Consider the following 27,849-nt stretch of genomic DNA (forward strand, 5'->3'; position numbering starts at 1 on the left):
CACCGCTCCATAAGTCGATGCTAGGCATGGTAATGAGGATGCACTCTGCTGACTTAATGCGCTTAGTGTGGACATACGCAATTGACTGTAAAATCGATTTCTAAAAATCAACTTCTATAAAAATCAACCTAATTTCGTAGTGTAGCCATACCCTAAAGTGCCACAAATACTCCTCATTCTTTATACCACTTAAGTTAGCAATACATCTGATACAATTTCTAGTTTTTAAAAAAAATGCTAACTTTTTTTCCCCAATAAGATGAAGATAAAGCAGTTAAAACTTTAAAAACTGCACAGGAGCATGAAGACTGTATGTCACATCAATTTATTGATGAATATTCATTACAATATTCTAAGTGGTTAACTCCATGTTTTTTCCTGACAGGGGATCTAAGGTTATAAACTAAGCAGTAAAGAGTGCATAAAAGTAGCAGTTACTTTTAAAGTGACAAATCTCTTGTCGATGAATGCTAAAACCAGATTTAATGAACCACTGAATTTTTACTTTGAGTTAACATCAAAATTGTGATGTTATTTTGGTGAGATGGAAAGAAAAGCAGTGCTGTAAATTAGTCTGCACCTAGCAATAACACTATAGAGTGAAGTTCCAGTTGTCTGAGTAATCTATTGCTGCAGAGTAGGTTAATCAAAGTTAAATCATCTGTGAAATGGGTGGCTTTTGTTAAGGTGAAGTTGTCTTCCTATTAAGTTTTCCATCTGTATTTCACTGTATATTTACGCCATGTACTGGGAACTACAGGCATATATAAAACTGAACTATTTCTTAAAGAGTACTGTTGGAATATATAAATACTGGGAGTGTTATCTGTATCGCTGTAGCGCTCAGAGGCCTTACATGCTGAATTGTTAAATATATACCTCTACCCCGATATAACGTGACCCGATATAACACGAATTTGGATATAACGCGGTAAAGCAGTGCTTTGGGGGGGGGGGGCGGCGCTGCGCACTCCAGTGGATCAAAGCAAGTTCGATATAACGCAGTTTCATCTATAACGCGGTAAGATTTTTTGGCTCCTGAGGACAGCGTTATATCGAGGTAGAGGTGTAGTTAAAACCTGACTTAAAATTATCAGTCTTAACCAAATAATATTTTCATCATACAAGTTTTTTTAAAACCAATAATAAATTACAAATCCTCAGTGTGGAGCTAATGCAGCAATATTGTCTTTAGTTAACTGAAATAATTAGATATGAGTTGCACAAATGCATTTTACTGTACAGAGACTGCAAATACAATAATCCTATAATCTACAAGAGTAAAGAATAAAATAATTGTAAATTAAGAGGTTCCCAATTTTTAAGTATATTACACATCAAAAGTGTCCCATCTGTGCAATAAGGTACTGAAAGAAGCCAAGTCCATCTGGTTCTGAGGAAATACATTACTAAATAGTGTCCCAAGCAGGGCCGGCTCCAGACCCAAGCGTGCGCTTGGGGTGGCATTTTGCCGGCAGGGCGGCAGGCAGCTCTGGCGGACCTTCCGCAGTCATGCCTGCGGGAGGTCCACCGGAGCCGTGGGACAAGTGCAGAAGTGCCTGTGGCAGGTCCAAGAGGTCCCCCGGAGCCGCAGGACCAGCGTGCTTGGGGCAGCCAAATTCCTAGAGCCGCCCCTGGTCCCAAGCAGAAACTGAGTGTAATTCTATGCTATTTTTCACCTTTATACAGATCTTCTGTTGATTTTCATGTATAATACTTACATGTTCACATATGCCTCTCTCCTTTTGTGTCTTTCTCCCCAGACTCCTGTATATTATACTTATTAGTAGCACTGAAGATGACAGCTTCAGGCTTTCATGCAATATTCTATTCTGCTGCCTATCAGCAATTCACTCATAGGAAGTCACTCTGAATTCCCTAACAACAAACATGAACTGCAAAACTTTCAGAGTGTGTGTCAGCCTGGACATTTACTTTCCGAATGTAGGGTGAGTTTTTACTTTATGTTAACATCAAACTTGTGATGTATTTTGGAGAGATGGAATGAAAGGCATTGCTGTAAGTTAGCCTATCCCTAGAAATAAATACTAGAATGTGAAGTTCCAGTTGTCTGAGTAATCTGAAAGATGTTATAAGAGATTTGGTTATAGAGGAAAAAAACCGTCACCTGACTTTTCTTACTAGACATCCTACGTTCAATTCTCTGCTGTACTGGAGTACAGTTGGCACAAACAGCTAAGGGGAGGCAAACATGGTTCTTTGCCATCTTTCTGTCTCCCCAAATCATGGGCCTGTCCAGAGGCTGAACTGGCACAACAACTAAGTCCAGTCTAAAGCCTGGACTAACTGTCTCTGCTACCACTAACAGCCCCTGCACTGGTTAAGGGCACCTGAGCACACTGTGCTCCAGATATATACCCTCTGATGGGAGTGAGGAAAGCCAGAATGGGCTGGCTACATCAACTGTAGGTTAGCCAAGGATTCCCTCACAGCAGGGGAATCCTCAGCTGCTCCTTTCAGCTTTACAGTCACTTAGTACTGCTCTGGTACAGCACAGTATAGTATATATATGCGGAAGAAAAATGCTGCTTTTAACTATCTTAATTTAAATGAAACGAGCACTGAAACAGTTTCCTTACCTTGTCAAATTTTTTTTTAAACTTCCCCCTTTTTTTTTAAATAATTTACGTTTAACACAGTACTGTACTGCATTTGCCTCTGCTGCTGACTGTTCCAAATGAGATATGTTGTTGACCGGTTAGTTCGCAACTCTGAGGTTCTATCTAGTTTTAAGAATTTGTTTCATGCCAGTTACGTAGGGTCTAGGCATGTGTATATATACACACAAAATTTAAATGTTTAACAATAAATGAGCCACATCCCATCTTTCGTCTAACAAAATCAGTGTTTCTCAAACCCTTGTCCATAAGTGCTTCCATGACAAAGGTGCAACGTGGCATTTAAAACAAGAGATGGTCCTACTATCCCAGAAAGCTTCCATTACTAATGAGCCAGTCTTTAAGCAGAATTCCCTTGGATGCCTATTCCTGTTTGGATTACACATGAATCATAGCAAGTCTGTGTCAGGTGTCCCTGGTATTAAAATTATTTTATGATCAAATTTGCTGACACCATAAAAACTGATGGGTAGCAAATCACAAGAGGACAGCCCTAAACTGTAAAATGACCCAGACAGATTAGAATTAGATCAATGTAGTGAAAATTATGGGCATCAGGAAAAGATTTCGTACAAATAAATAAATTCAGTCATTCATTCAACACTCTACATTATGGAAAGGTAAACAAAATAAGGAAAGAATGTTACTAAGACAACATACTTGTTGCATTGGAACAAGTTTATTTTCATCTCATCTCTTTTATGTTGTTCTAATACTACTTTAGGTAATCAAGCATTATAGCTACTGCATAGGTGTGGGATTAGCACTGGGAGGAAAGACAGTCCATAAGAGAAGATCTGTCTGAAGAAATAGTCCGCAAATATGAAAAAATGGTGAATTTCTGCAATAATAGTCTAATGTGCTTTTTTATTTCTTTTAAAAATGTTTTTAAACAGATTTATCTTGACCTATATCATAAAGCTGGATTTTTGACCAGCACAGGAAGGCCACTCTGGCACCAAGGACCCAGACTGAGCAAATTCAAGAGCATTAAGGCCCTCTATTGAGAATGTCTGGCTGCCTATCCCCAATGGTAATCTATTATTTGTATTACCATAGCACCAAGGACTCCTATCAGGGATCAGGACCCCGCTGTGTTAGGTGCTATGTTCGCTTCCATCTATAACCATGGATATCTGGTTTTTGCTCACTTCTTCTAGACTATACTCTTTACATAGAGACTAGGAGTACTTTGTGGACACACGAGATCTTCAAATGGTAGGTGCAACCTGAAGAAAGATTTAGTAAACTTCCTTTAGAAGTCTGTTTTGTACTCTGGAATTCTGCTCATGTTCCAGCATTTATTGAATTTACTTCATTTTAGGATCAAGACTTAAGGAAAGAAGGTACTCTGCTGTGTTGCTGGGAGCATTATGAAAATCTGTGGCAAAACATTCATTAATTAATCTCTTAAAAGACTATTTGTTTCATCCTAGTCACAAAATTGAGAAAACACATGTTGAGAGGTATGCTTATAATATTCTATAGTGTTAGATGAAAAGCAAAAGAGAAACATTTCCAATCTCTCCACGACACTGAGTTTCTCATAACTATTTTAAGGAACTCAGAGGTTATAATACATCTATACAACAATAGCTGAACAATTTTCATGCCTTCCACTGCCTGCAGCTACAACGCATCTGGCTTCGATGTGGTCACATTTCATAAACATAGGCCTGGTATAACAGAAGTGAGATAGATGAGGCCAGCTAGTGCTTGGAGGGAAGACTTTCAAGCAAAATGGAGCACGGTAAAAAGTCATGATTCAGTATGTGGAACTTTTGCATCTGAACTAGTACCTGACCAAGTGCGGGGGCATGATATAAGGAGGCACTGTAATGACTTGCAGATGAGATGTAAAATCAAGATCCTCATTTAGCCCCTGTATCTTCAACAAATTCCAGTTGGGTAGTTATTATTCTACCTACCTAAATCCTCCTATAGGTTACGGTGTTCTTAATTTCCTGTCTTAATTTCCATACTGGGCAGTGTTCAGAGAAGTGCTTCCTTTTCAACCCACTTCACTGAGGGATAAATGATCTGTACAATTTCAAGTTTGATGTTCAAATGAAAGACACTATAACTATTATTAAAACTCAGGTCAACCATTTTATCAACCATCATACCCCACCAGGGTGCTTAAAGAGGAGAAACTACGCTTCAGCCATTCTGAAAGGACTTGAGATTATAAATCATCCACAGAAAAGATATGCGACTTCAAATTATGTGAATGTAGCGAGGCGGTGTGGTTCCCCACTGTGCCAGAGAGGGACGAGCCCCTCCGGACGCCAAAGGGGTTTTCTGTATACAGTACATTGTTATTCTATGTAATATCAAGTTACCCTAAGGTAAACAGAACGAGCTTCAAGTATACTTCTTACAGTCTTGCTACTTAGTTTATACAATATGAACTAGAAATTCCATAACTACATACTGCCTAGAGATTAAATGGGATACTTGAAAAAAGATATACATGAACTAAAGGCACTCCATTCTCACCAAATTCACACAAATCATGAGTACATATTTGCTTGTATCCTCTTAGATATTTTAGATAGTTTTTTCTATGACCATAGTATCCCAAATTTCAAGACTCCCATTTTCTGTGGCAGTTTCGCTTTCTGACTGTTGTATTATTTGTAGTCCCCATATTAAAGAGGTGGGAGCATAATTCCCAGTTATTTATTAAAGATGTATTTGGAAAGAAGTCGTATGAAAAAGACTTTCAGGCTTCAAAGCAAATTTGTCAGTCCCATTTCTTAATTCAAGTGTCAAGTCATTTTTGAGAGCTGCACATACACAATACCAGTTGTACAGTACAATTAAAGCAGTAGTTCTCAAGTGAACAGGAAGCAAGGAACTTTTAAGTTTGCTTGCACCCACCCATCCCAGCTTATTGCGTCCAAGGGAGGGTTCTGGTAATCACCAGTGGAAGACAGACAGTTCATAGTCACTTTCCTGAACAAAAGCTCTTTAACTACAGCATATCTGTTGAGAGTAAAACTAACAAGGATCATGCAATCCCAGGCAATTTCACTCACAGCAGGCATTGTAAGTAAAGCACTTCAGCGCACAACCCATGTGCTAACTCTCCATCTTCCAGTGAGAATCTGAAAAAGGGGAGAAAATGAGAGGGAGTGGGGAAAAAAAAAAGAGGCAAAGCAAAAGAGAAGACTAACACTGAAGGAAGGAAGAGGGAAGACAATGAGAACTTTGGTATCTCACTTGCTTTTTGAAATAGTTATATGGGTTATTGCAGTTTATAGGTAAGATTGCCTTGATAGATTAAAAGTAATGTGGGGCAATTTTTTTCCCCTGGAACTGTGGTCTACTCCTTGGGACTGTGTTCCATGAGCCAGAAGCTATCTGGAAATAATGAGACAAGATGGGCCAATGCAAGATATTACTTCACCCAACTTCTGTTGGAGAGAGACAGAGACAGAGAGGAGCTTTCAAGCTTACACAGACCTGAGGAAGTTCATCTCTCTCTCCAACAGAAGTTGGTCCAATGCAAGATATTACCTTGTCCACCTTGTGTCTCTAATGTCCTAGGACCAACACAGCTACAACACTGCATATCACAATAGAAATAATGGAACAACAAAGAACCTCACATTTAATATTTGCAGTCTTTCCATTAGGAAATGCTGTTTTCCAATAGTATGGACTTTCCCAAAGTTGCATGGAAGGGAGCCTGATGTAGAAGATGTCAACATAGAAGTTATTTCTGTCACCAAAAACACATTTAAATGAATATTGTCAATTTAAATACATTTTGTCCAATATTTTTACCTACTACTGTTATATATAACAAAATTAGTATCACTGAAAGGTTACAGGAAAAAAAAAAGCTATTTTCTATTTGTTTACTTTGCATATAGTCAGGTTTCACAGTTTGTGTGGCTCTCATAGCAAGAGGGAAGAGAAAAACATTTGTAAAAATTGGAAAGGAGTGACACTAAAACCACCAAAACATGCAGAGGAATTAAGAGGCACGTGTAGTACTTGAAACTATTTTAAATCAGTTTTAAATTCACTACATTTCAAGATAACATTCTTCCTTTAAAATGTTTCAAGTTTAATCTTTGAAAAACCTGAACTGCCTTTTCTAGACTATATTAGAAGGTTGGTAGACATAACCAGTTGTGTTTTCAATGTATGTTCCATCACACTGTCTCATTCAGTGGTCTACATATGCAAAGGGATGGAAGGAGCAGTATTGCATAGTGTTCTACAGGGAGCTTCCTAGGCAAAGGAGTGGTTATTTTCAGGAGAGTGAGTGAGGGTACAGAATTTGAGAGTTAAGTCATCTTTAACCCTCAAAAAATACGTTACGAGACTTAAGCTGGATATTCAGGTTTAACTCTGAGTTTAATGTATCCTGTTCCCCTTTTATCGTTTAAGTTACCAGATTTAACTCCCCCCCCCCACACACACACACCCAAATTTCTAAAAATAAAATTGTTACAAATGACTCTGAAATACTAAAATTTGTTTGAGCACCGGTAACCAGAAAATCATGAATTCTAATCCAAGCTCCATGGTTCTGGAGACAAGAGAGAATAGAATAAGTTACTTAACCATACGTCTGATGAAGTGGGTATTCACCTACGAAAGCTCATGCTCCAAAACGTCTATTAGTCTATAAGGTGCCACAAGACTCTTTGCTGCTTTTACAGATCCAGACTAACACGGCTACCCCTCTGATACATGCTAAAGACAGACACACTCAACCCTTAGCAGACTTAGTTTTAGTACTCTCCTATGTACAATTTCTGCAATAAACTTTTTTTTTTCTTCAGATAAGAAGATTCTTTAAGGAAAAGATGTTCTACACTGAAAAATTCTGAGATGCCACCCAGGTATGATCACACCAAAACAGTGAATTACATGATGCCAGGAGAGTGGAGGAGAGTTTGAAACACTGACAGCGGACACCATGCCCAACACAATACATGAGAATGTGAATGCACAGCTACTGCAAGCTCTCGGAGGCAGAATTGAGACTCTCTCATAAATAAAGAACAGTTAAAGTGGAAATCAGCATTTTCATGAACTGGTGAGTTTCTGAAGAACAATGATTCCTTTGATGTCTACTGATGTACCTTTGCACGGGTGCTTGACAAACAAGCATTCAGCTTCCATTTTTGCCAGTGCTCCAAGTAGAAGCCACCATGCACAGATGGAAAAAAAAACACTACAGAAAAGCCTTTGAACTGGTAAGTATTTTAAAAAACCCTCATCTATGAAGGGGTGGAAAGCTTGTTCACAAGAGAATTGTTTTGCCTATGATTTGTAGGCAATATACTGAATATTCAATAAATATGTTTCATTGAAATATTAGTACATATTCCAGTTTGCCAGGTAAATAAAATAAATACTAGGTCTATATATATTTTTGTGGGGAAATAGAACAAACTATTAAATACAGAAAAAAAAATCCTCTTCTACTCTAGTTGATCAAGTAATAAAAGTTTAGAAACCTGCCCAGTTAGGTGTTTGGAACGTATATTGGATTCCCTTACATGATGCAAATGGGGGGGGGGGAAGGGGAGAAGAAAAGCTCTTTTTCAACAGAGAGGTAGTACTGGGACGTGCTTTTTCCTCATTTCTCTTCTATATAGGTATGCTTCTAATATAAATGGCTTCAACATAAACCACTGTTAATGTTTAACAAGTGATAGTGTACTGATGCAAGTAGGAGTCCTATACATTCCGCATCAAACCTTTTCAGACAATATGCTTGTGATTCTTAAATGAAAAGATTTAAGAACTAAATCCTGTAAAATATAAATTTAACAGAATAAATGAACACATTGACCATAGCTTTTATCTATATTTCCTTGAGAAGATGCCAGAAAATTAAACACTAACCCCAAGAAAACTAGGAAGTACAAAATTGAAGTTGAAATTCTAGACCCTCAATTTATGTTCTCATAGTAAACTTGCTCATGAGAGATCAGCGAGGCAGTCACACTGAACAATTCCATGTTTTTCTGATGTGGACTAGGCAAAGACCAAATATTGTCATTTGTGATCTAATTCCCAGGTCTCTGAAGGTTAACAGCAAGTGAATTAAACCCACTCAATCTTCTGTAAAAAAAAACAAAACAAAAAACTTTCCTGCAAAGACAGCGAGTTACAACTGAAGCTTTAACTTAGAAATTTCCAACTGTTTTCAGTTTGTACCATAAGCTAAGAGTCAAAAATGTGATTAGCATATGCAACTCCTATTCTCATCAATGGAAATTTGATCAATGATTGAGGGCAGTCTGTGTCCCTACACATAAAAATCAATTTATAAAAGTCTTTGAGAGTGGCATTTTTTTCAATCAAATGCTAGCGATGGCAGCAAGCCACAAATGGCTTAAAAACACATAAGCCTTCAAATAAACTGATTTTTTTTACCTTAATATGCACGGAACACATTCTACATTGCTTAAACAGCAGTAAATCTACAAATAAATGTAGTAAGTCTTCTAGAAAACTGCATTTGGGAGAGGAAAATACAAGTGCTTAATAGGTTTCCTTTAATTAATTACAAGATGCAGAATGACATTCTTTAAAAAGAACTATATGGACTTAAGACAATACCAGTCATCCCACAGATCAATTTACACTTAACCATGTCCAGCTCTGAAAGACTAGTTATTTTGTAAAATATAAAATATCAAGTAGAAAATGACTGATCTCCATCTGTTCTAGAATAGTCTTGATACATTTTAATAACCAGAAAAAATACATGCAATAGTAGTATAAGTTAACATTCACCTTCCTTTGGTTGAGCCATAACTGGTGTTTGAGTCTCCTTTGTGTATGTAACAATTTCTCGAGGAGGAAAGTCAACTTGTGTAATTTTAGCCATTCCAAGTTTAACAGGCCCACGTCTAAATAAAATGAACAGAGACATTAGAACAATTGATATTTTTAATACAATCATGACTAAGTTATAAAGAGTTTCAGATTGCCTGCAGTGATATGCAAGGCATCATCTCACACCACACCTCTAAAAATCAAGTTTAAATCCAAAGGATGCTATCATCTGAAAAATGCTATGTATGTTAATGATATGCTAGCTTTATTTTTTAAAAGGTGGCTGGCTTATACACACAGACTAGAAGAAAAAGAAAAAAAGGCAAAGACATCTGGATTTTTTGACTTTACACAAACTGTTTTTCAAGGCTTCCTAAATCTTAGTGTATGACAAAGCTCTTTTTCACTGGCTAAAGGGTCTGTTTTACAAACCTAACTCATGTGAGCACTACCATTGTTTTCCTTGCTCACATGACCAGGGTTCCAAGATTGCATAGCTTGCAAAATTGTTTAATTATTCTGCAATTAATGATTGTTTCCCAGTATCATTTAACTATGCTGCCTATTTCCTTAGCTTTCCCAAACCTATTATTTATGACTTAGAATGTAAGTCTGTTCCGAAACAGTAGTATAATATCCCTGAACAGAATACTAAAGAACTTAAAGATAAAGATTTTAACAAGAAAAATTGAGAACAAGATCTCATTTAAATACTGACATGGAGAAAATGGGTCTAACTGCAACAGAGAGAGAGAGAGAGAGAGAAAGAAAGAAAGAGAGAATAAATAAATAATAGTGCAAGTTAGACCCATCTCAGGAGAACTTTTATTTAAAACTCCCATTAACTTCAATATGTATATTAATCACTATTCCAATAATCCAGCAATAAAAAGCAGTATGTGAAAAATAATCTTTCCATCTTCTCCCACCACTTAAAATATCCATTACAGACTAAATAGGCTCAAGGAAAAATTCTATCCTTTTTTAATTTTTGGAAGGCAAATACAATTCTATAACATGATGTGGGGCTTAATGAAAAAGCTTACAAGTTATAGACTTCATGATACATTAGCCACAAAACAATGAGTTCCCATCTTTTCTTCTATTAGGCACATTTTGTATATATTTAAAATGTGTAGTTATTTTATCTCAATAGAATGAGATTTTATAGTTTGTCTTTCCAAGACGTAGATAAAAATGTTAAAAGTGAAACATATTGCTGGAAAAATGATAAACTTGCAATCACAGTAAGACTGAAGTTGCCTACTATAAGCCAGTTGCACTAAACCCAGGGACAGCATGAACTTTGATTTCTTTCAGAACTTGTGTTCCCTTAATAGTAATTTAAAATTCATTTTTAAAAAAAAGCTCATATTGGAGATATATAAAATTGTATATTTACAAATACACAAAAGAGGGAATATAAAATCTATGAAATACCCCAGATCGGAATCAGAGTGGAGCTGAAGAACTGATGGATCAGTATCCCAATGCAGCGTCCTGATACCGTAGGTTGAACAACCATGCAGCATTAGCAAAAGAGGCCAGAGATTAGTGAAGCAAATACACACTATGAAATGTTAAAGCTATTGTAAGTTTACAGTTTTTTCATTGTTTAAAAGAAACAAAATGTAATGTCAGTTAGTGGAAATTCAGTGAACATTCAATGCTACAATACATGCAATAACTATAAAACAGTTAAACAGAAATATACAATTCAGAGCAATTAGAGACATTCAATTATTTCAGATAGGGGAAAATTAAAGCATTGCAGAATCACTGACAAAAGTAGTCTATATGAAAGCCAAATGACTAAAAATCCATTTGAAACAGCTTAGGAAGTTTTAAACTTGAAACTTCATTTTAAAGCTATACTCATTTGGTTATGTCATATGAAGTCAGGTTTGTTAATGTACTGCAATCCTGCCCAAAGCATTAAATATGTGCAGGAAATTGTCATATTGGTAAAGGAAATGAGTCAACACAAACTTTTTGGTAGAGAAGCAAAATGCATTTCCACTGGGATATAGAACTGCTAGTGTTTCCAAGATGTGACACTGCTGTAATTATGGGTTAAGCACTGCCTTGGGCTTACAAATGTCATCCGATTTAAAGCCAATTTAAGTTATTCAGTATCCTAGAAAACAGTGGGCTTTATATTAAAACGTTTCAAAATAGTGAGTTTTCAGCACAGCATAAAAGAATAAGAAGTGGAATGGATCTGTTACAGGTCACTTATATAAAATAGGACCTTCGTTATATTTTAGTCTTGCCTGGACCGGGGAGGGAAATCTACTTCATCTAGTGTTGGTGTCTACTTCTAACTCTACCAGGGCACAAAGCAGCAATTTCAAACAAACATACATGGAAATATTAGCAGCAGAACATCTGCTTTTAGTAAGCTTGCATATGCTACCCTACTTTGTAGAGAATTTTACTATTATTTTCTAACAGAAGCTGAAAAATAAAGAACATGTAATATGTTTGTATGCCAGATCAATAAAAGGTTTTCCCGTATGATTATTTTAGGAAGACTGAAGTTATTTTTCAGTGTAACTGGAGAGTTCCTAGAAAGATGTAAAGTTGCTCCCAACAGTTTAATACAGAGTGGTGAAAATATTAAATTAAATTTTCAGTATCTTTATGTACTAGGTAGTTCTAGTAGCAAATTTTGGTTTAAAAAGGCACCAACTTTCATTAATGGTTTAATTAGAAATGCAAAGCTTTGGTTCTACTGTCTGAAAGGAGGGACACAATTTTCCAATGACTTGGAAAACTATGTATTACTTACAAATGGGAGGTATTGTCTGTGTGTCCAAAATAAATTGTTTTGAGAGTACTGTTAAGTTTTTTCTTAGTAACTTTCTCCTTCCCTCTCCTACATAAAACATGCCATCAGAGTTTTGCAAAGATATATTGATTGCTGAAGCAAATTAATATGTTCAAACTCTTTCACTCTTTTCAACTCTAAAGTTGTCTTCAGAAAACTGAATCATATTGCTTTGGTATAAAACCTAGATTCTTAGAGGCTGCTCATTCATTCAAACTCACTCCCTGACACTCTTTACAGTTTCTTCATTAGTATAAGGAATATTATGTCCTTTAAGATTTCTCATTTGTAATGTCTCAATCCCTACACTTTTTGTTGGATGATGATGATTATTTTTTAACCAGAGATGCTCTTCTGAAATAAAGATGGCATTCTGAGATTGGAGTTCAGCCCTTTATTTGGCGTCACTGTGACATCATATACTCCTAAGTATGTAACATGCCTTAAAGTATGAATTATCCATCTGCTTTAATGGTTAAACTTTAGTCAGTTGCCTAATACTTCATAAATATTAACTAAAGCTTCACAACATCCTTCAGGCATAAGTGTACATTATTAATATATATACACCTCAATATACTCTAACATTCTCCATCAGAATAGTAAGTGATATTGGGTTTCAATATGTGATATTTCAATTGTTCTCTAGAGCCCTGAATTTTCATTCTGAATGTTCCTGAGAAACAGGGAGTGGGAAAGAGAGGCAGAAGAGCTGCAATAAACACAGCAACTTGAGGATGAGAAGAAGCAGATATGAAAAATGGTTTACTGATGAAAAGGACAGAAGCAGTCAGGTAAATTGATAGCAGCAGTGGACGTAGGGCCTGAACAGTAGTTTACTGATTATCAGGTAGTTAAGAACTGCAGCTGTGTGCCAGCCAGCATAAGGGAGAGGTAAAAATGCAGAGGAGATGCTAAGCTAACCAGGAAGACAATCTTTGTAAACAGAGTTGCTGCATGAGAGGCATACTGTAATCATGTGATCTCACAGCTGTTCAACATGCAACTAAAGTGGAATGTTGGGATTAAAGGGTTAAAAACATGGAGAAAAAAAAAAGGATCAGTTTTACATTTTCAGATCAGTATCAAAAACTTTTAGAACTAGATTCCAAATGCTGATGTGTACTGATATGGGCACGTTGATGGGGCTCTGAAATTGGTTAACTCCTTAGAACTGTTTCTAGCAGCGATCATACTAAACTATTCCTGCAGACTGATTTTCCAAATTCAAGATTTTTTTGAATACCAGTGTGTCTCACCAAGAGTCCATATGTACCAATATACTATACATAGAGGCAGACATTTTAGTACTTTAAAATTATCTCTAAGTATTGTCTGGTGGTTGGATCTCCTGACTCCCAATGTAATGCTCTAAATTCTATTCTTTTTCTACCACCTGACTCACTATTTGATCTTCAGCAAATTAGTTTGTTTACCTATGCCTCAGTTCCCTCATCTGCAAGATGGGAAAACTGCTGTACTGTACTTCCAAACCCCAAAAATTGCTGTTAATCCTAATGTGTAGGGCACGTTGAGATAAACGGATGAAATTATAGAAATGCAAGGTATTATTTTCTCTCAACAGTTTTCAAGGACCTACTCTACATTTATTTGACATGCATTTATGTAACTGTATGTGCAGAATACACAATGGTGAGGACAATAATATTTTCATTAGCTGGAGATGAATTCACCATAAAATGTACATGTGAAGTTTGTTTCATGTCAAACATGTTTCATACGTGTTTCACCATTCAAAATTACACATGAATGGAATTTAATCTTCAAATATTTTAGATTAAAATAATGTTAGAGAATAACCCTCCCACCCAATGGATTATGATAGAAATGATTCACAGATCTCATGTCACATGTGAACTGTACTACTTAAAATCTGGTTGTTACTAAATGAAAGAGCAATATTACTGGATATTTTATTACATCAAAAGTGGGCTTGATCCACACAGATTGAATGAAATATTAACACAAAGTTGCATTCAAGAGGTATAGTGTCCACGAGCAGTCAGGAAAGCAATGTGTCTCCATGTTAGTGACGTGTTGCATTCTCCTGTTTTTGCTTATTGCTCACGTTTTAGCAACAACCTACACTTCATTAATGCCACTAACTGGTTATGTAAATAATCACGTTTTTTACAGTTAGGATGGTGGGAATAGCAACATTTAAACTATACATAAATGGGGTGCAAGCACTCATTCTTGAAAGCCTATGGTACGCCAAATGAGAATGACTTATCAGCCACAACACAAATATGTGGAGAAGACATGAATATGTGCGCCCTGATAAATATTATAGCAAACAACTTAAATCTTATTTAAACTTCTTCCAAAAGGAGCAATACTCATGTGCAAGCAGATCTAAAGAAATCTAGAGGATAACTGTTTTAACAAGTTATTCCATAATATAAACATAGTGATAAGTTAAAAAACATATTTGATAGTGGCATACCACCTTAATCTCTGACAATTTATAGATTTTTTTGAGCAAATTATTATGAGAATTTACCTACTATCTGAAGAGAGTACACATGATATGGCAGTGAAAAGACCCCTTTGATGTAACATCCTCTTTCCTCCCACCCACTTTAAACTATGGGTCCATTAGAAACAAACATATCTGATTCTCCTTAAAGTTAAAAAGGAATTCAAAGTTTCATTTTACTTGTATTAAATAAAATACATTCAAAGAGAGTTATCCAAATCAGAGGATAAAATGGTTTTACATAATCAGAGTAAAAAACATTAATTGCTTTAGAACAAGAGATGTTATGTGGTTTATATAAAATTTGACTTGGACATTTACAAATTTTAAGTTAACACTAACTCAATATTATTTTAAAGCACTTCTCAACCTACAAACATTTCTAACAACATTTTAACAATTTAATGTTTTAAGAAAGTTACCATACCTAGATCCAACAGCACCATCACCAGAATCTTGGCTTCCAGCCTCACTTGGAGTACTCACAGATTTGGAAGATGGAGACATAGGAGGAGGGACTAAATAGTGAAACAGACAGGTATCCGCTGTTACTACTCGTAGAGGTTGCACAGCTTAGGATGTTTCCAAATTAATTTAACATGAAGTATTAAAAAAAAAAAAGATGGCAAACAAAAAATACATGGATGAAAATGAACAGTAGAAAGAAAGGGGAAAAGACAATGTTAACATTTCATGCTGGAGACTCATGCAACTCTTTGGCATTTAATGTAGCGGGGATTTATATGTGTATATATATCATATATATATATATAAAAAGACACACCCAGGAGAAAATGACTGATGAATCTTTTTCAAAAAAAATCTCAATTTCTACAAAATGCTGCCACCAACTTTCAAAGGAGACAATTTTCCTTTCAATTTGTCATTTCCAAATAAGTTCAAAACATTTGTTAGTATAGCATTAACAACTGTTTTCATGGATTAAACGGACCATAAAAATGCATTATTTAAATTCTGCTAAATTTGCCTTCACTTCAGTTACAACTGCAACAATTTATTTTGGCATACAGCAAGTTTTAACCTGTACTACTGTTTTATCAGATAATAGTAATTACTTCTTTTAGACATAAGAATAGCTGCTATCCTGGAGCTGTTTTTTAATTAAATATAATAATGTTATATTTAAAATATTTATCTCCTTTAAAAGTTTCAAGCATTTTGGGTGAAGATTGCAAACAAAAATTTAAAATGCAACATGCTTTTGGGAACCGTTGAGTGACATCATGCAATTTAAATACCATGCAAAACTGTGTTTTGCCCAGTCTAGAAATTATGATTTGTAAGAATGGTCTAACCCAGCTTTATACTTTTTTCACAGCCTAATAATGCCTCAAAGTTCTTTGCACGTTCTATTTTTCAGTAACGCACACAGACACCCAAAATCATGGCTCTCCCCTAAACTGGGAGCTGAAGAAAAAAAACCCCAAAAAATCGACCACCAAAAACAACCCTCCCTCCCCCCACACCTTCCTTTCCTCCCAAAACAGGGAAAAATTACAGGTAGAGTTGGTAGCTAGCTCTTTTTACAGGTATACTTTTACTGGGTAGTCACTGCCATCTGCTGGATAATTTATAGAATGACTTCCGACAACCCTCTATTCTAGTACTGCATGATTTTATCACTCACTTGTTCAATTAAAAAAGGCAATTAACATAAAAAACAGACAAGCATGAATGAAAACTTGTTCTGCTTTTACTAAATTAAACAGTTAAGACCTGAAAACAGAGCTAAGGGATCACAATGCCCAGACTATCAATTTAGCTCAGACTGTGTTAAATACACGGCCGTGATAAATGTGTCACGGATCATGAAGTCAATTCTCCTTTGTGAAATCTAGCTATTGGAGGGGAGTAAAAGAGGGGTAGGGCTGAGGATGCCCCACCCAAGGGCTCCTATCATGCACCAGGTGCCAGTTGCTAGTCCTGTCAGGACTGGGGAGGGATGGTACTTCCTCTTCCCCTGCATAGCTGCTCTTGTGGGAGGGGGGAGATCAGATGGCAGCCCAGCTGAAGCACAGAAGCAACGGTAGTAATCCTGTGACCACTTTGCAACCCCCCACGACCCCTTTTTGAGTCAGGACCCCTACATTACACCACCATGAAATTACTGGTCTAAACATCTGAAACCATGAAATTGACTAAATTTTAAATTCCGATGATTTTGAAATTGACCAAAATGGACCATGAATTCAGTAGGGGCCATAATAATGTGCAATCCAGTGATTGATACTTTATATCTATTAGTTAGAGCTCAAACACTGAACTGTGACATACTTGTGTATACTGCAACTTAAAATTGTGTGTATTTATGCTCCAGAGCAGCTCTTCCCCACACTCCCTCCAAAAAAATCCAAAGGAAGAAAAGATGAGAACAAATGACTGACTTTCCAGGATTTCTTTTTCATAGATCACGAAAAAGTCAGATACAAAAAAGGTAAGAGTAGCAACAACAAAACAAAACAAAAAAACCCACACACAATATGACTGTTCCTGAACAGGGGGCAGCAAATGGGGGAATCTGAGAGGGAGATGCCCTGCTGAAGGAGTGAACACTAATTCTTGGGGTGAGTGAGTTTTTGTTTGTTTCGTTTTTCTTTTGGCTTGCTTAAAGTTTACATCATGGTCTGTATAGGACTGTGTGGGAGTAGGGGCCAGAGGCCAGCTAACTGAGTGTGCGCTAGCAAGGCTCTAGCCTCCTGTCCCTTGATCCTGAATCATTCTTGATCACCCTTCCCCTGTGCATTAACGAGGGGGCATGGTTCAAAAAGGCCACATTGCCAATGCCAACACTGCTCCTGGGTCCAGACAGAGAACCCAATCATGGATTACTCTACACAGGTCTTGGTGTGGATTTGCAGAGACTGTGACCTGTAGTCCCCATCGCAGAAAGCCAGGCTAGGAAGGTCATCCAGTGTGAGAGTTTCCTACTGGTAGAATCCCTCAGGAAGCAGGTAAGAGAGCTACAGGAGGAGGTGGCTAGGTTGCAAGTGACTGAAAATATACACATGGAGACCTCCAAGATTGAGGAAGCAATCCATCTGGAGAGGCCTGCAGTGGCACCACCAGGGGAGGAGGAAACAGCTCCTTCATAGGGAGGAAGCTGGATGCTGGCTACTTCTGCTCCCAACCCACCCTCCATAGAGATGAAAACAAAACAAAAAACCTAGTTCTCTACCCTGGCAATGAGGGATGAGGAATCTCCACCAAAGACAGAGGAGGAAACGCCACATACCCCCAAGGCTGGAAGGAATGCAGCCACCAGTCCTCAGAGAAAACCACCTGGTGGTGAGATATAACCCTGAGCAGATCAGACATGACTATAGGCCTCTGGAAGGGAGGGTGAGGGAGCTGGGGGCACAGGTGGCGGTGTCATCAATCCTTCTGGTCAAGGGTAGGGACCCAAGCAGAGAGAGACACAAACACATCCTGGGATGAATGCAGAGCTGTTCGGTCACAGTGTTGCCAGGAGCACTTTGACTTCCCTGACCATAGGATGCTGTTCCAAGAAGGACTGCTGAGCAGAAAGAGGGTCCACCTATCAAGGAAGGGAAAGAGTATCTTTGGATACAGACTGGCTAACCTACTGAGGAGGGCTTTAAACTACGTTCAAAGGGAGCAGGAAACAAAAATCCACAGTAAGTCCAAAACATGGAGACCTAGATGAAGGGTCGGAATCTGGGGGGAACATAGGAAATCATAGCAGGGATGCAGGAGACGAGGAAATATAGAAGGGGAAATCTAATCAACATCTTAGATATCTGTACATAAATGGAAGTAGTATGGGGAAATAAAAAACTAGAAATACTAGTGAATAACCACAATTACAACATACTATGTATCACAGAGAGTTAGTGGGATACTTCATGTGACTGGAATATGGATACAAAAGGGTACAGCTTGTTCAGGAAGCACAGGCAGGGAAAAAGAGAGAAGGGGTTGCTTTGTACATGAAAGATGTATACACTTGCATTGAGACTGAGACAGAAGTGGGAGGCAGACCTGTTGAAAGTCTCTGAATAAAAATAAAAGGGGTAAAAAACAAGGATGATGTTATAGTACAAGTCTACTATAGACCACCTAACCAGGAAGAAGAGTTGGATGAGGCTTTTATATAAAAGACAATTTTATTTAAATAGACAATGCCTATTTAATGCAAATGTAATTATCTTACGAGACACTCCGAATAAGGATGCTTAATTTTTACTGTTAGAAGATAAAGTTTTAATGATTTCTTGAAGCAGTTTTGTGTTTCACTAAGTAGGTATTATTGTTAGATGTTCAGCTGTGCGTGTGTGTTCTCCTTGTGTGCTGCTCTAGGTCTACGCAGACAGCCGGCACAGCAAACCTTGAGCGAACCAATGACCACAAGAGCCGTTAAGGTACAAAAACACCAGGCCAGGTTTATTGTCGACAAAGCACCAGTAATAGCACGAGGATACTAAGACATGTATGCCTGTGACAATGGACGCACCTCTGTGAATGGCAGAACTTTCCATTGCCCCCTCGGCTGGACCAAGACACTCTTCGAGATTCCTCTTTATACCCTGATACAAACAAATTATGTACTGCCCCCGTGAGATAAATAGTTACTGCCCCAATGTGACTAGTTATCACCCATCTCCTTGTGCACGTTGGTTCGATTTAAACATCTCTACCACTCTGTTATCCTGACCTTGTCTTTTAGGAGGGGTCAGCATGTTCCTGTTATCCTTGGAAAATATTTTTGTACCATCCTTGATATCAGGATGTTTTGGTACACTCTTCTGAAATGTGTTTTCTAAGAAGTGCTAGGCACAGAGTACTTATGCAATGTGTGTTTTTCCAATATCAGCCCTGTTCTTGCCAGATTCTGTGAACCTGCAAGCAGGCAAAGCCTGACGTTTGCTCACAGCCTAACTTTTGCTAACTTTGCTTTATATTAGCAAAGCTCTACTCAGGCCTCATACCAGGCCTCTAACACAAGGGCTTATATCTCAGGCTCTCTTCCTACTACAAGTATGTCTTCTTACATCAGGGATATGGTGGTATTTAAGAAAACCTGGATCAGAGGATAAGTTCTTAAAAGTGGAATCCCATATTATATCATTAAGGCAATATGTGATATAGGAATACCGCCTTATTGGAAGTCTACAGAAAGGAAAAACTATCAATATGTGTTTACTTTATACATTTTTCCAATACAACTCTTTCCTTTGAAGAAACTTAATGAAACCTGAGTTAGAGCTTGATCAAAGCTACTGCTTGAAGTTAAATATAGCCACTGAAAAGGAGTGTTCTCCACTGTCACATGCAAGCAAGGTCCGGGCTTTGGACATATGGTTCCCTGCCTGAAGAGTACCAATTTTGTTAGGGCATGGAATTTCAGACAATTTTCCATGAACAGTTACACATGATAAACCCACAGATTTGTTTTATAGAGATATACCAGTTCATGGCTTTCAGACTTTTACAGACAGCTAGTAAGCATGTGCTTGTGGACTTCTGAAAGAGTCTTTCATATTAGTTCAGCAAAACTATCAAGCCTTCATTTCTCCTATACGGAAATGTCCAAAATTTTAGTCTACCAAAAATACCCGGAGAGGAATGGATAGTTTGTAACGTATTGTACTGCTAAAGATGCCAAAACTCTGAATGGCAGACACAGGCATACTCAAACATCTGTGGAGTACTATTGCCAGAGTAATGATTTAAGAGACAGGATTCTACCCTCACAAGCCATTGTAGATCATTGCTGAAACTTATGGAATAAGAATGTTTTTAATGGCATCCCCATGGTCGCTTTCAAAATACATAGGGATTGTTTCAAGACCAGATGCAACAAGGTAGTCAGAAAGATCTTGTCCATAATGGAAAAGCAACTACCACACTGCTTCATACTTGCAAGACAAGATTCAGAGTGATAGCCCAAATCAAAAGAATAACTTGAAATCCTGGGTGGTCAAAAACTAGTGATGAGAGAAGTATCTGAGATTCAGGATGGAGTTTAAAAATACTTCTCCAGTCTGATTTTTTTTTCAGAAAGAAAGACTAAGGAAAGCCAAAGTCTGAGCAATCAGACATACCTGATATACAAAACTATCCAAGAATGGGGTAGGATCTGAGGCTAAAATGAGGAAAGAATACATTAAGAACAAGATATTTTCCTAGACAGTTAAAACTTACATTTGACCTTGCTGTTACCCCCATTATTGGAAGTGAAAGCACCTTTAGGCCTGACAGAAGACTGTTGTGGATTTTAACACACTGTTCTGATAACATTTAATAACATAAGCAGAACTGTGTATGTGTAAGAAATTGCAGAATAATCATGTTTAGTGCTGCATATGTGTAAGAAATTGCAGCGTAATCAAGATAAAATAACTAAAAAGTTAGAAAAGACTAGTCTGATTTAACACTAAACTTGTACGGACAGGGAAGAGAGTTAACATGGAAATGAGAGACTAATACATATGTATAAGAAAATAGAATAAAAAGTTATAAATAAGTTTGTGACAAAGGGAGGCTGCTGTATTGTTTGGTGCTGGAGGAGACTGATGAGATCATCCTGATGAACTTCCCACTTGTAACTGATCACTACTCTGTTTTTCCTTAATAAATATTTGTTAGACCCATCTGCTGATTAAGTGAACCTCAATCCAACACCCATAAGATTGTGTTGGTGGGAGGGGGAAGTTAAGTAGTAGAAACAGAACAAATGCACAAACTGATGCATTACTGATAATATAAAGTAATTAAGGTCAGTGATTGTGGAGAAGTGCACAATTGCTAGCTAAAACCCTGCCTGCTGACAGAGGACAAAATACCAATGTGCTGTTCAGGGAAAATAGGAGGAAAACAAAAAGGTATGTTATTTAATGCAGACCAAAACAGATTCCCAATCATTCACTTTTGTTTATGCTCTGAAGGAAACTTACTTTCGACATATTCCTCAATTTTATTTAATATGTGCTAAAGATACTTTAAATTTAGATCCCAGTTCTCAGAGATGGTCTTAAATATTGAGCAGATTAGCAGAGTTAAACATTTTACTAGCAATATTTTGTAAAAGAAGAGAGATCGAGCATTTAATTGTGTGCAATGAAGCACATCATTTAGGATTGACACTTATGACAAATGGCACAATTTGTTCACCAAAGACAAGAGACACAAGCAGGCTAGAACTACCGAGTCAGTCATTTAATTTTCATGCTTCTAATACAAATGCTACATTCTTAATGTAGGATATGAGGGATGAAACATTTAACTGGTATTATTCTTACCTATAGGAGAATCTGGTGTTAATCCCATGCTTTGAAGCAATGCTTCAGCTTCCCTTCTTTTCTTTTCAAGGTCAGACTCTTCTTGTACAGGAAGAGCTTCCTTCTTCTGATCAGTCTAAAAAAATTTCAGGAATAGACAACCTTTATGAGACAATATATAGTTGGTGTAAAACATTTTGTGGTTTCATATGTGACAAAACATATAGTTATTTTTCAGTATTCATTTTTCTGTGGTTAGCAAATAAATATCATGAGTAGAGCTTGGAAAAGTCTGATCTAGCAATCCTCAAGCTCCTTTTTGCAGGGAAAGTCAAAGAGCTCTCTCTATGTTCCTTAATTCGATAATGTCTGGAAAACCTCTAGAATGGTAGTAACTGTTATAAAGAAAAATACTATGGGTTTGGAACAGCAAGGAGACGGACAGAACCTTGGCCAATTGTGTGACAGGGCACTCTGCTCGAAATGGCAAATATTTAAACATTTAATTATTAGATGACGAGATAGATCATGTGTTAGCAGGCATGAACATATTCAGAACCACTTCTCTGTAGGGGTGTACACGAGCTGCTTAGGTTTTCTTGTCAATCACATAGGTTTCACAAAATGAAAGAAAGGGCGAGGTGAAAGAACTATGTGAGACCCTCTTTCTTTACACAAAAACACAACTGATAGATGCACAGTACAGTGTAAGTTAAGTTGTTTCTTGTCACACTCCACAAAACAAAAGGAAAAATCAAGTAACCAAATGCTTCAGCATATTATTCAAAATAACAACCAAAAGATTAATGTTTGGGCCAAGTGAATTTTAGGATTAAAGCACACTCAGCTCCCAATAACATCACCTCAGGCTAAAAATCAAATGAACTGTCCTCCAACTGGCCACTGAAAAAAGTCTACAAAAACTGATGTTCTAGAGAGAGAGAGAGAGAGAGAGAGAGAGAGAGAGCGCGAGCCAAAACACTTCATTAAGTTTAATAGACTTATTTGTTTACTTATTAACTTGAAGAAGCAGCAAAGAGTTCTGTGGCACCTTATAGACTAACAGAAGTTTTGGAGCATGAGCTTTTGTGGGTGAATACTCACTTAGTTGGATGCTCATGCTTTAAAACTTCTGTTAGTCTATAAGACCCCCTAATTTTACAGTTAAAACATAGGTTTTGGCCTATACTCACCGTATAAGACGACCCCCCCTTCCGAGGGGGGGAGCCCAGAGCCTTTTAAATCCCAGCCGCGGCCGGGAGTCAGAGGGCTCTGGGCTGCCCGCTGCGGCGGGGAGCCCAGAGCCTTTTAAATCCCAGCTGCGGCCGGGAATCAGAGGGCTCTGGGCTGCCCGCTGTTTATAGCCGGCGTATAAGACGACCCCCGATTTTTGGGGGTTGTTTTTTAGTATAGAAAGTCGTCTTATACGCCGGAAAATACGGTACTCCTTTCTTGGATACATGTAATATTTCCAAACCATTGTATGATTTCTCCTAAATCAAGGAGTTCCCAATTATAACAAGCCAAATATTATAAACACATGATTTCTGGAAAGTGCAAATTAGCAATACACTTTTCTGTGATCACTGGGACATGGATTATATTGCGAGATATTTCTCTGTCTTTTCTTTACATATGAATCATGCTTCTGGCGTGTTCAGTAATGTGCTGTTTTAAGATTCTTATAACAGCCCATAACTTAAGTGCAGGAAAGACATGAACACAGGCCCCAGTTCAGCAAAGCATTTAAACATATGCTTAATTAAAGCACATACTTAAGTGCTTTGTTGAATGTGTGCCAATGTGCAGAAGTTTGCAGCAGAAGGCTCTAGAGTATAACTGCCAACTGTGCACTTAAGCAATTTCTTGGCTATCTTCTAACATGCAGAGTAGGTGGATATGACCTGATTATTGTTTTGACTTGAAAATGCAGGTTGAAGATTAGAGTTGGCTAATGGCATAATATTCTACTAGGCCACTGACAGCACTGATAGTCATTACTGAGGGACATATTGAGAACTACATTTAAGAAAGTACTTTTAAAAAAAAAAAACTTCACAGTTTATGCAGTTTGTTTACTTTCTACGGGGAGATCTCACTAATCACTTCAAATTTCTGTTTCTTATGCACTAGTATAATGCTATTATGTTTGGATTTCTAACAATGCACGGGGAAGAAAAACACTCTCATCGAAATAGTTCTATTCAAAACTGGTGTTAGTCCCCCTTAAAAACAAAACTAAACTGCACATTTAAGTTTTAGTCCTACCCTACTTGACAGCATACCTCTAAGTAACATGAAGCAAATTAATAAATTACTAAGTGCAAGACAAGTTACAGGACATAAGCAAATATTTGATAATTTTCTTGTTGATAACATTTAGGTTCTTACTTCCTTTTTCTTTCTTTCTTCCTCCTTTCTTTTCTTCTCCTCCCTGATTTGCGCCAAGCGTTGCTTTTTGCGCTCCAACTCTGCCTTCAATTCACTTTTGTCAGACATGGCTGGAATCCTGATCAACATGAAGTGATTATTAAACAAGTCATATAATACAGACAGTGAAGTATTTTTAACAGAATGGACTTCCATGATTTTTCAAAAAATTAGTCAGTTTGATAAAATATACTTATCTGGCCTACAAAAAACAAAGCTGTGAAACAAAGCCTTAAGGAGCCACCTAAACATTTATTACATCATATCCAGATTTCCCCCACTCACCATATCCTGCTGGCTACCAAAGGTTAGAGCCTCTAATCCTACAATGCGTCTCTGCAGATGAAGAGAGTCAACTACACTCAGGATCCAGGCATAGGACAGTAGGAAGGAGAATATCAACAAATAAGGAACTGCTTTTGTATTTTAGTTCATTTTAAATGTTGCAGTTTAACAGTGTATTCTGTAGTATGTAGCTGTATTAAATCTATATTCTGAATCATACGAGGAACGCCAACTTTATTATGAACTAAAAAGCAAAGTAAGTATAATTTAATAGAGAACACAATTTGAACTATATAAAATGTAGATTACTCAATGTTGTTCTTTGTTTTTTTTTTGTCTAGTGTTTACTGTCACAGATACCAGTGTATTTTTCAAAAGAAAGATGCAGACCCAGGTGGATTCAGAAATGCATGGTCAATTATATGTTCTACTGTACAGACAGCAAGATTTCCCACATCAAAAAGGTTGGTAGAAGTGGAGAGTTCATTCTCATTAAACAAAGGTACCAAAAAATTAAAATACTGATCAGAAGAGCTGTATGTATATGGGGTGGAAGAATAAGAGATCAAATTTGCTGATGCAACATAAATCCAAAGTTCTACAGTGAACAAGAGGAGCTGTGAATGCCCTTAAACCCCGATCCTGCTAACAGTGATGCACGTGCTTAACTTTAAGCCCAAGTAATGGAACTATTCAAGTGCCTGAAGTTATGCACTTGTGTACATGTTTGCACAAGCAGTGCTTTCCAAAGATGATGAAGCTAAAAGCCCTAAACGATTAATTGATAGCTGTTTCTTTTATCACATACATGCATGTGTGCATGAGAAAAGAAACATACCAGAAATTTCATATATTTTGTCCAAATAGAAATGTTGATATTTTTATATTTTAAACATAAAATTGCCAATAGATTTGTTTTTAAGATCACCAAAACAACTTCAGAGATAAATACTATCACTCCCTATTTTTGTTTAGTTTTTAAATAAAGGAATTGGAAGCTTAATACTAAATTTACAAAGCACAAATTATATAACATGTGGTGGCTCCAATACAGAAAGCCAGCTTCACAGCACTGCTGCAACTGGAAAAAGATGAAAAATTGATCTGATTAAGTGTGTCTTCCTGACCCCGTACGTTATCATCAGCTGCAAACAGCCTCAGAGTAAACCAGAGACGCCTGAAAGGGGCTGTGACAGCGGGGATAAGCGAACGACGGGTGAGGGAGAGCTCGAGGGGACACCCGCGCACGGTGGCTGTGTTGTTGCTGCTGCTGCACAGAGTCGTGCTGTCACCCGAAGGTGACTGCATCGGTGCACCCTGGTGCCCTTAGGGCTGGATGGAGACGCCACCGGGATGCCTGGGCTCGCCCATTACAGCAACCGGGGGCGGGGCGCTTCAGCCCAGGGTCCCCTCCCCACAACACAAGGCAACAAGCGCCTCCCGAGGGACCTGGCATCTCCGCCTGGGCCGGGGCTTTCTCTCCCCACCACCCCAGTGCCCCGGCCCGTCGCCTTCTACTGCCCAGCGTGTGGGGCCGCCTCGCCCAGCACAGTCCCAGGGAGGAACCTGCTCCCACTGTCCCCACTGCCGGCGGTGCCGGGGGGGGGGGGGTAGCTTCTCCTCCCCTGGGCGGCACTGGGTGTGGGGGGAAGGGGCCCCCGACCCCTCTCTGCCGCTGGCGCAGGCTGGGGGCGCGGTGGTGGGCGGTGGCTGGTTCCACGGCTACGGGGCGCTCCCCTCCCTCAGGACGCGTCGGGGACGGCGCTAACCTGACAGCGGGGCCTCTCTCCGCTTAAACCGCCGCTCGGAGACTCCGCGCCCAGCTGCGCTTTCGCCTCTTCACAAAGGCGGTGGCAACGTCGGGCGAGCCGGGAACCTACGGCAAGTGCGGAAGGACATACCAGCTTCTCCCGACAGAACGCGCACGCGCTGCAAACCCTACGGCGCCCGCGGAGGGACACATTCACTTTTCGGCACAGAACACGAATACAATGGAAGTGTTGGCAAAAAGCTGCCGACACCGCCCAGGAGGGCTCACCTCCAGCACCCGAAATGAGGGGCCTGAGAGCGGCACCTAAATGGCATAAAATAAACCCAACATTGCTCCAATAGCGTCAAGTACGGAATTATGGCCGAGGAGACCACAATTCCCAGCACGCATTGCGGCCACTTTGGGCTAACATTTCCCAGCAGGTAACGCGGCCAGGCCGCAGCCCCAGGATTGGAGCAATGCATTCTGGGAGCTACCGGTTCAGCACGAGCATTGCATGCTGGAAGGTGTAGTTTCAATAGGCCACATCGGCACACTGAGAACGTACGTAGCCAGGGACCGCAGTGTAGGAATTGGGCGGTGGGAGGGGTCACGGTGCCGTCCTGGTCACTCACGCAGAAGACTCCCAACGTGTGTTGACTGCTGATCCCTTTACAAACAGGTGTGAGGACATGGCACTGCTGGGCCCCAAGAGCTCCCAGCCTTAGCACATTCACGCTGAGATGAGATAGGGACGGAGAGGCATTTCCCACCTTGTTCTGGCTAGGGACATCGCCTGCATAACCCTCCACTTCCTCACCTGCTGCTCCCTCCACTTACTAAGGAGGCAGCTCCAGGCCCCAGCACTGCCAAGTAGGCTGCCTCCTGCGGTCCGCCGAAGCCGTGGGACCAGCAGACCCTCCTCAGGCAAGCCGTCAAAGGCAGCCTGCCTGCCGTACTTGGGGCGGCAAAATGCCTAGTTACTAACATGTCTATTAGTTAGGGGACAGTAATGTCACTGGGTTCATAAAGAAGTGATTTTAACAAGGCTATTAGGAATTTCACTGTTTTGTGCTGGGTGATACCAAAGCCCCTTAAGTGCAAGTGCCAGGCCAGTACTCAGGCTTCACACAAAGTAACTGCTTTGGCATCAGGGCCAAGCTGGGACACAAACAAGCTGTCTCAGTCCAAGTACCAAGCTGGGTGAAGATACACATGTGAGCAGCAAGCTAGGGTGAATTTCCACAAAAGCCACTTCAATGTGAGTATCAAGCTGGGTGAAGTTACAAACTAGCTGGTTCTGCTAGATTCTGCAAGAGGATAAAAATGAAATTAGATACAAA

General features: G+C 38.8%; 2 protein-coding genes and 1 long non-coding RNA gene across 8 annotated transcripts in view; 2 read left to right on the forward strand and 1 right to left on the reverse strand.

Moving 5' to 3' along the window:
- LOC120374737 overlaps positions 1-19,530 on the forward strand; it is a 42,910-nt gene extending 23,380 nt beyond the window's left edge. The window contains exons 2-7 of one of the 3 annotated variants that reach the window (XR_005586219.1): positions 1,764-1,949; positions 3,800-3,857; positions 7,442-7,858; positions 12,932-13,076; positions 17,302-17,367; positions 19,121-19,530. This is a non-coding gene — a long non-coding RNA (uncharacterized LOC120374737). The remainder of the gene's footprint in view (positions 1-1,763; positions 1,950-3,799; positions 3,858-7,441; positions 7,859-12,931; positions 13,077-17,301; positions 17,368-19,120) is intronic. The other 2 variants (XR_005586220.1, XR_005586221.1) reach the window with 2 other exon arrangements.
- DYNC1I2 (dynein cytoplasmic 1 intermediate chain 2) overlaps positions 1-26,902 on the reverse strand; it is a 42,229-nt gene extending 15,327 nt beyond the window's left edge. The window contains exons 1-6 of one of the 4 annotated variants that reach the window (XM_039494852.1): positions 26,795-26,902; positions 24,433-24,550; positions 22,063-22,177; positions 15,210-15,300; positions 10,893-10,952; positions 9,411-9,526 (exon numbers count right to left, since the gene is read on the reverse strand). In XM_039494852.1, the coding sequence (XP_039350786.1) occupies positions 9,411-9,526; positions 10,893-10,952; positions 15,210-15,300; positions 22,063-22,177; positions 24,433-24,550; positions 26,795-26,841 (547 nt within the window). In that variant the 5' untranslated portion in view covers positions 26,842-26,902. Of the gene's footprint in view, positions 1-9,410; positions 9,527-10,892; positions 10,953-15,209; positions 15,301-22,062; positions 22,178-24,432; positions 24,551-24,756; positions 24,808-26,525; positions 26,692-26,794 lie in introns of those variants that run through there. The other 3 variants (XM_039494853.1, XM_039494854.1, XM_039494855.1) reach the window with 3 other exon arrangements.
- Positions 26,903-27,053: 151 nt separating this feature from the next.
- Positions 27,054-27,849, forward strand: part of METTL8 (methyltransferase like 8) — a 156,806-nt gene continuing 156,010 nt past the window's right edge. Inside the window, exon 1 of the mRNA XM_039494862.1 lies at positions 27,054-27,767. The gene's annotated coding sequence lies outside the window, so the exon portion shown is untranslated. The remainder of the gene's footprint in view (positions 27,768-27,849) is intronic.

The sequence above is a fragment of the Mauremys reevesii genome, linkage group 11 (genome assembly GCF_016161935.1).
Source record: "Mauremys reevesii isolate NIE-2019 linkage group 11, ASM1616193v1, whole genome shotgun sequence".
In the NCBI taxonomy this organism is placed as follows: domain Eukaryota; kingdom Metazoa; phylum Chordata; order Testudines; family Geoemydidae; genus Mauremys; species Mauremys reevesii.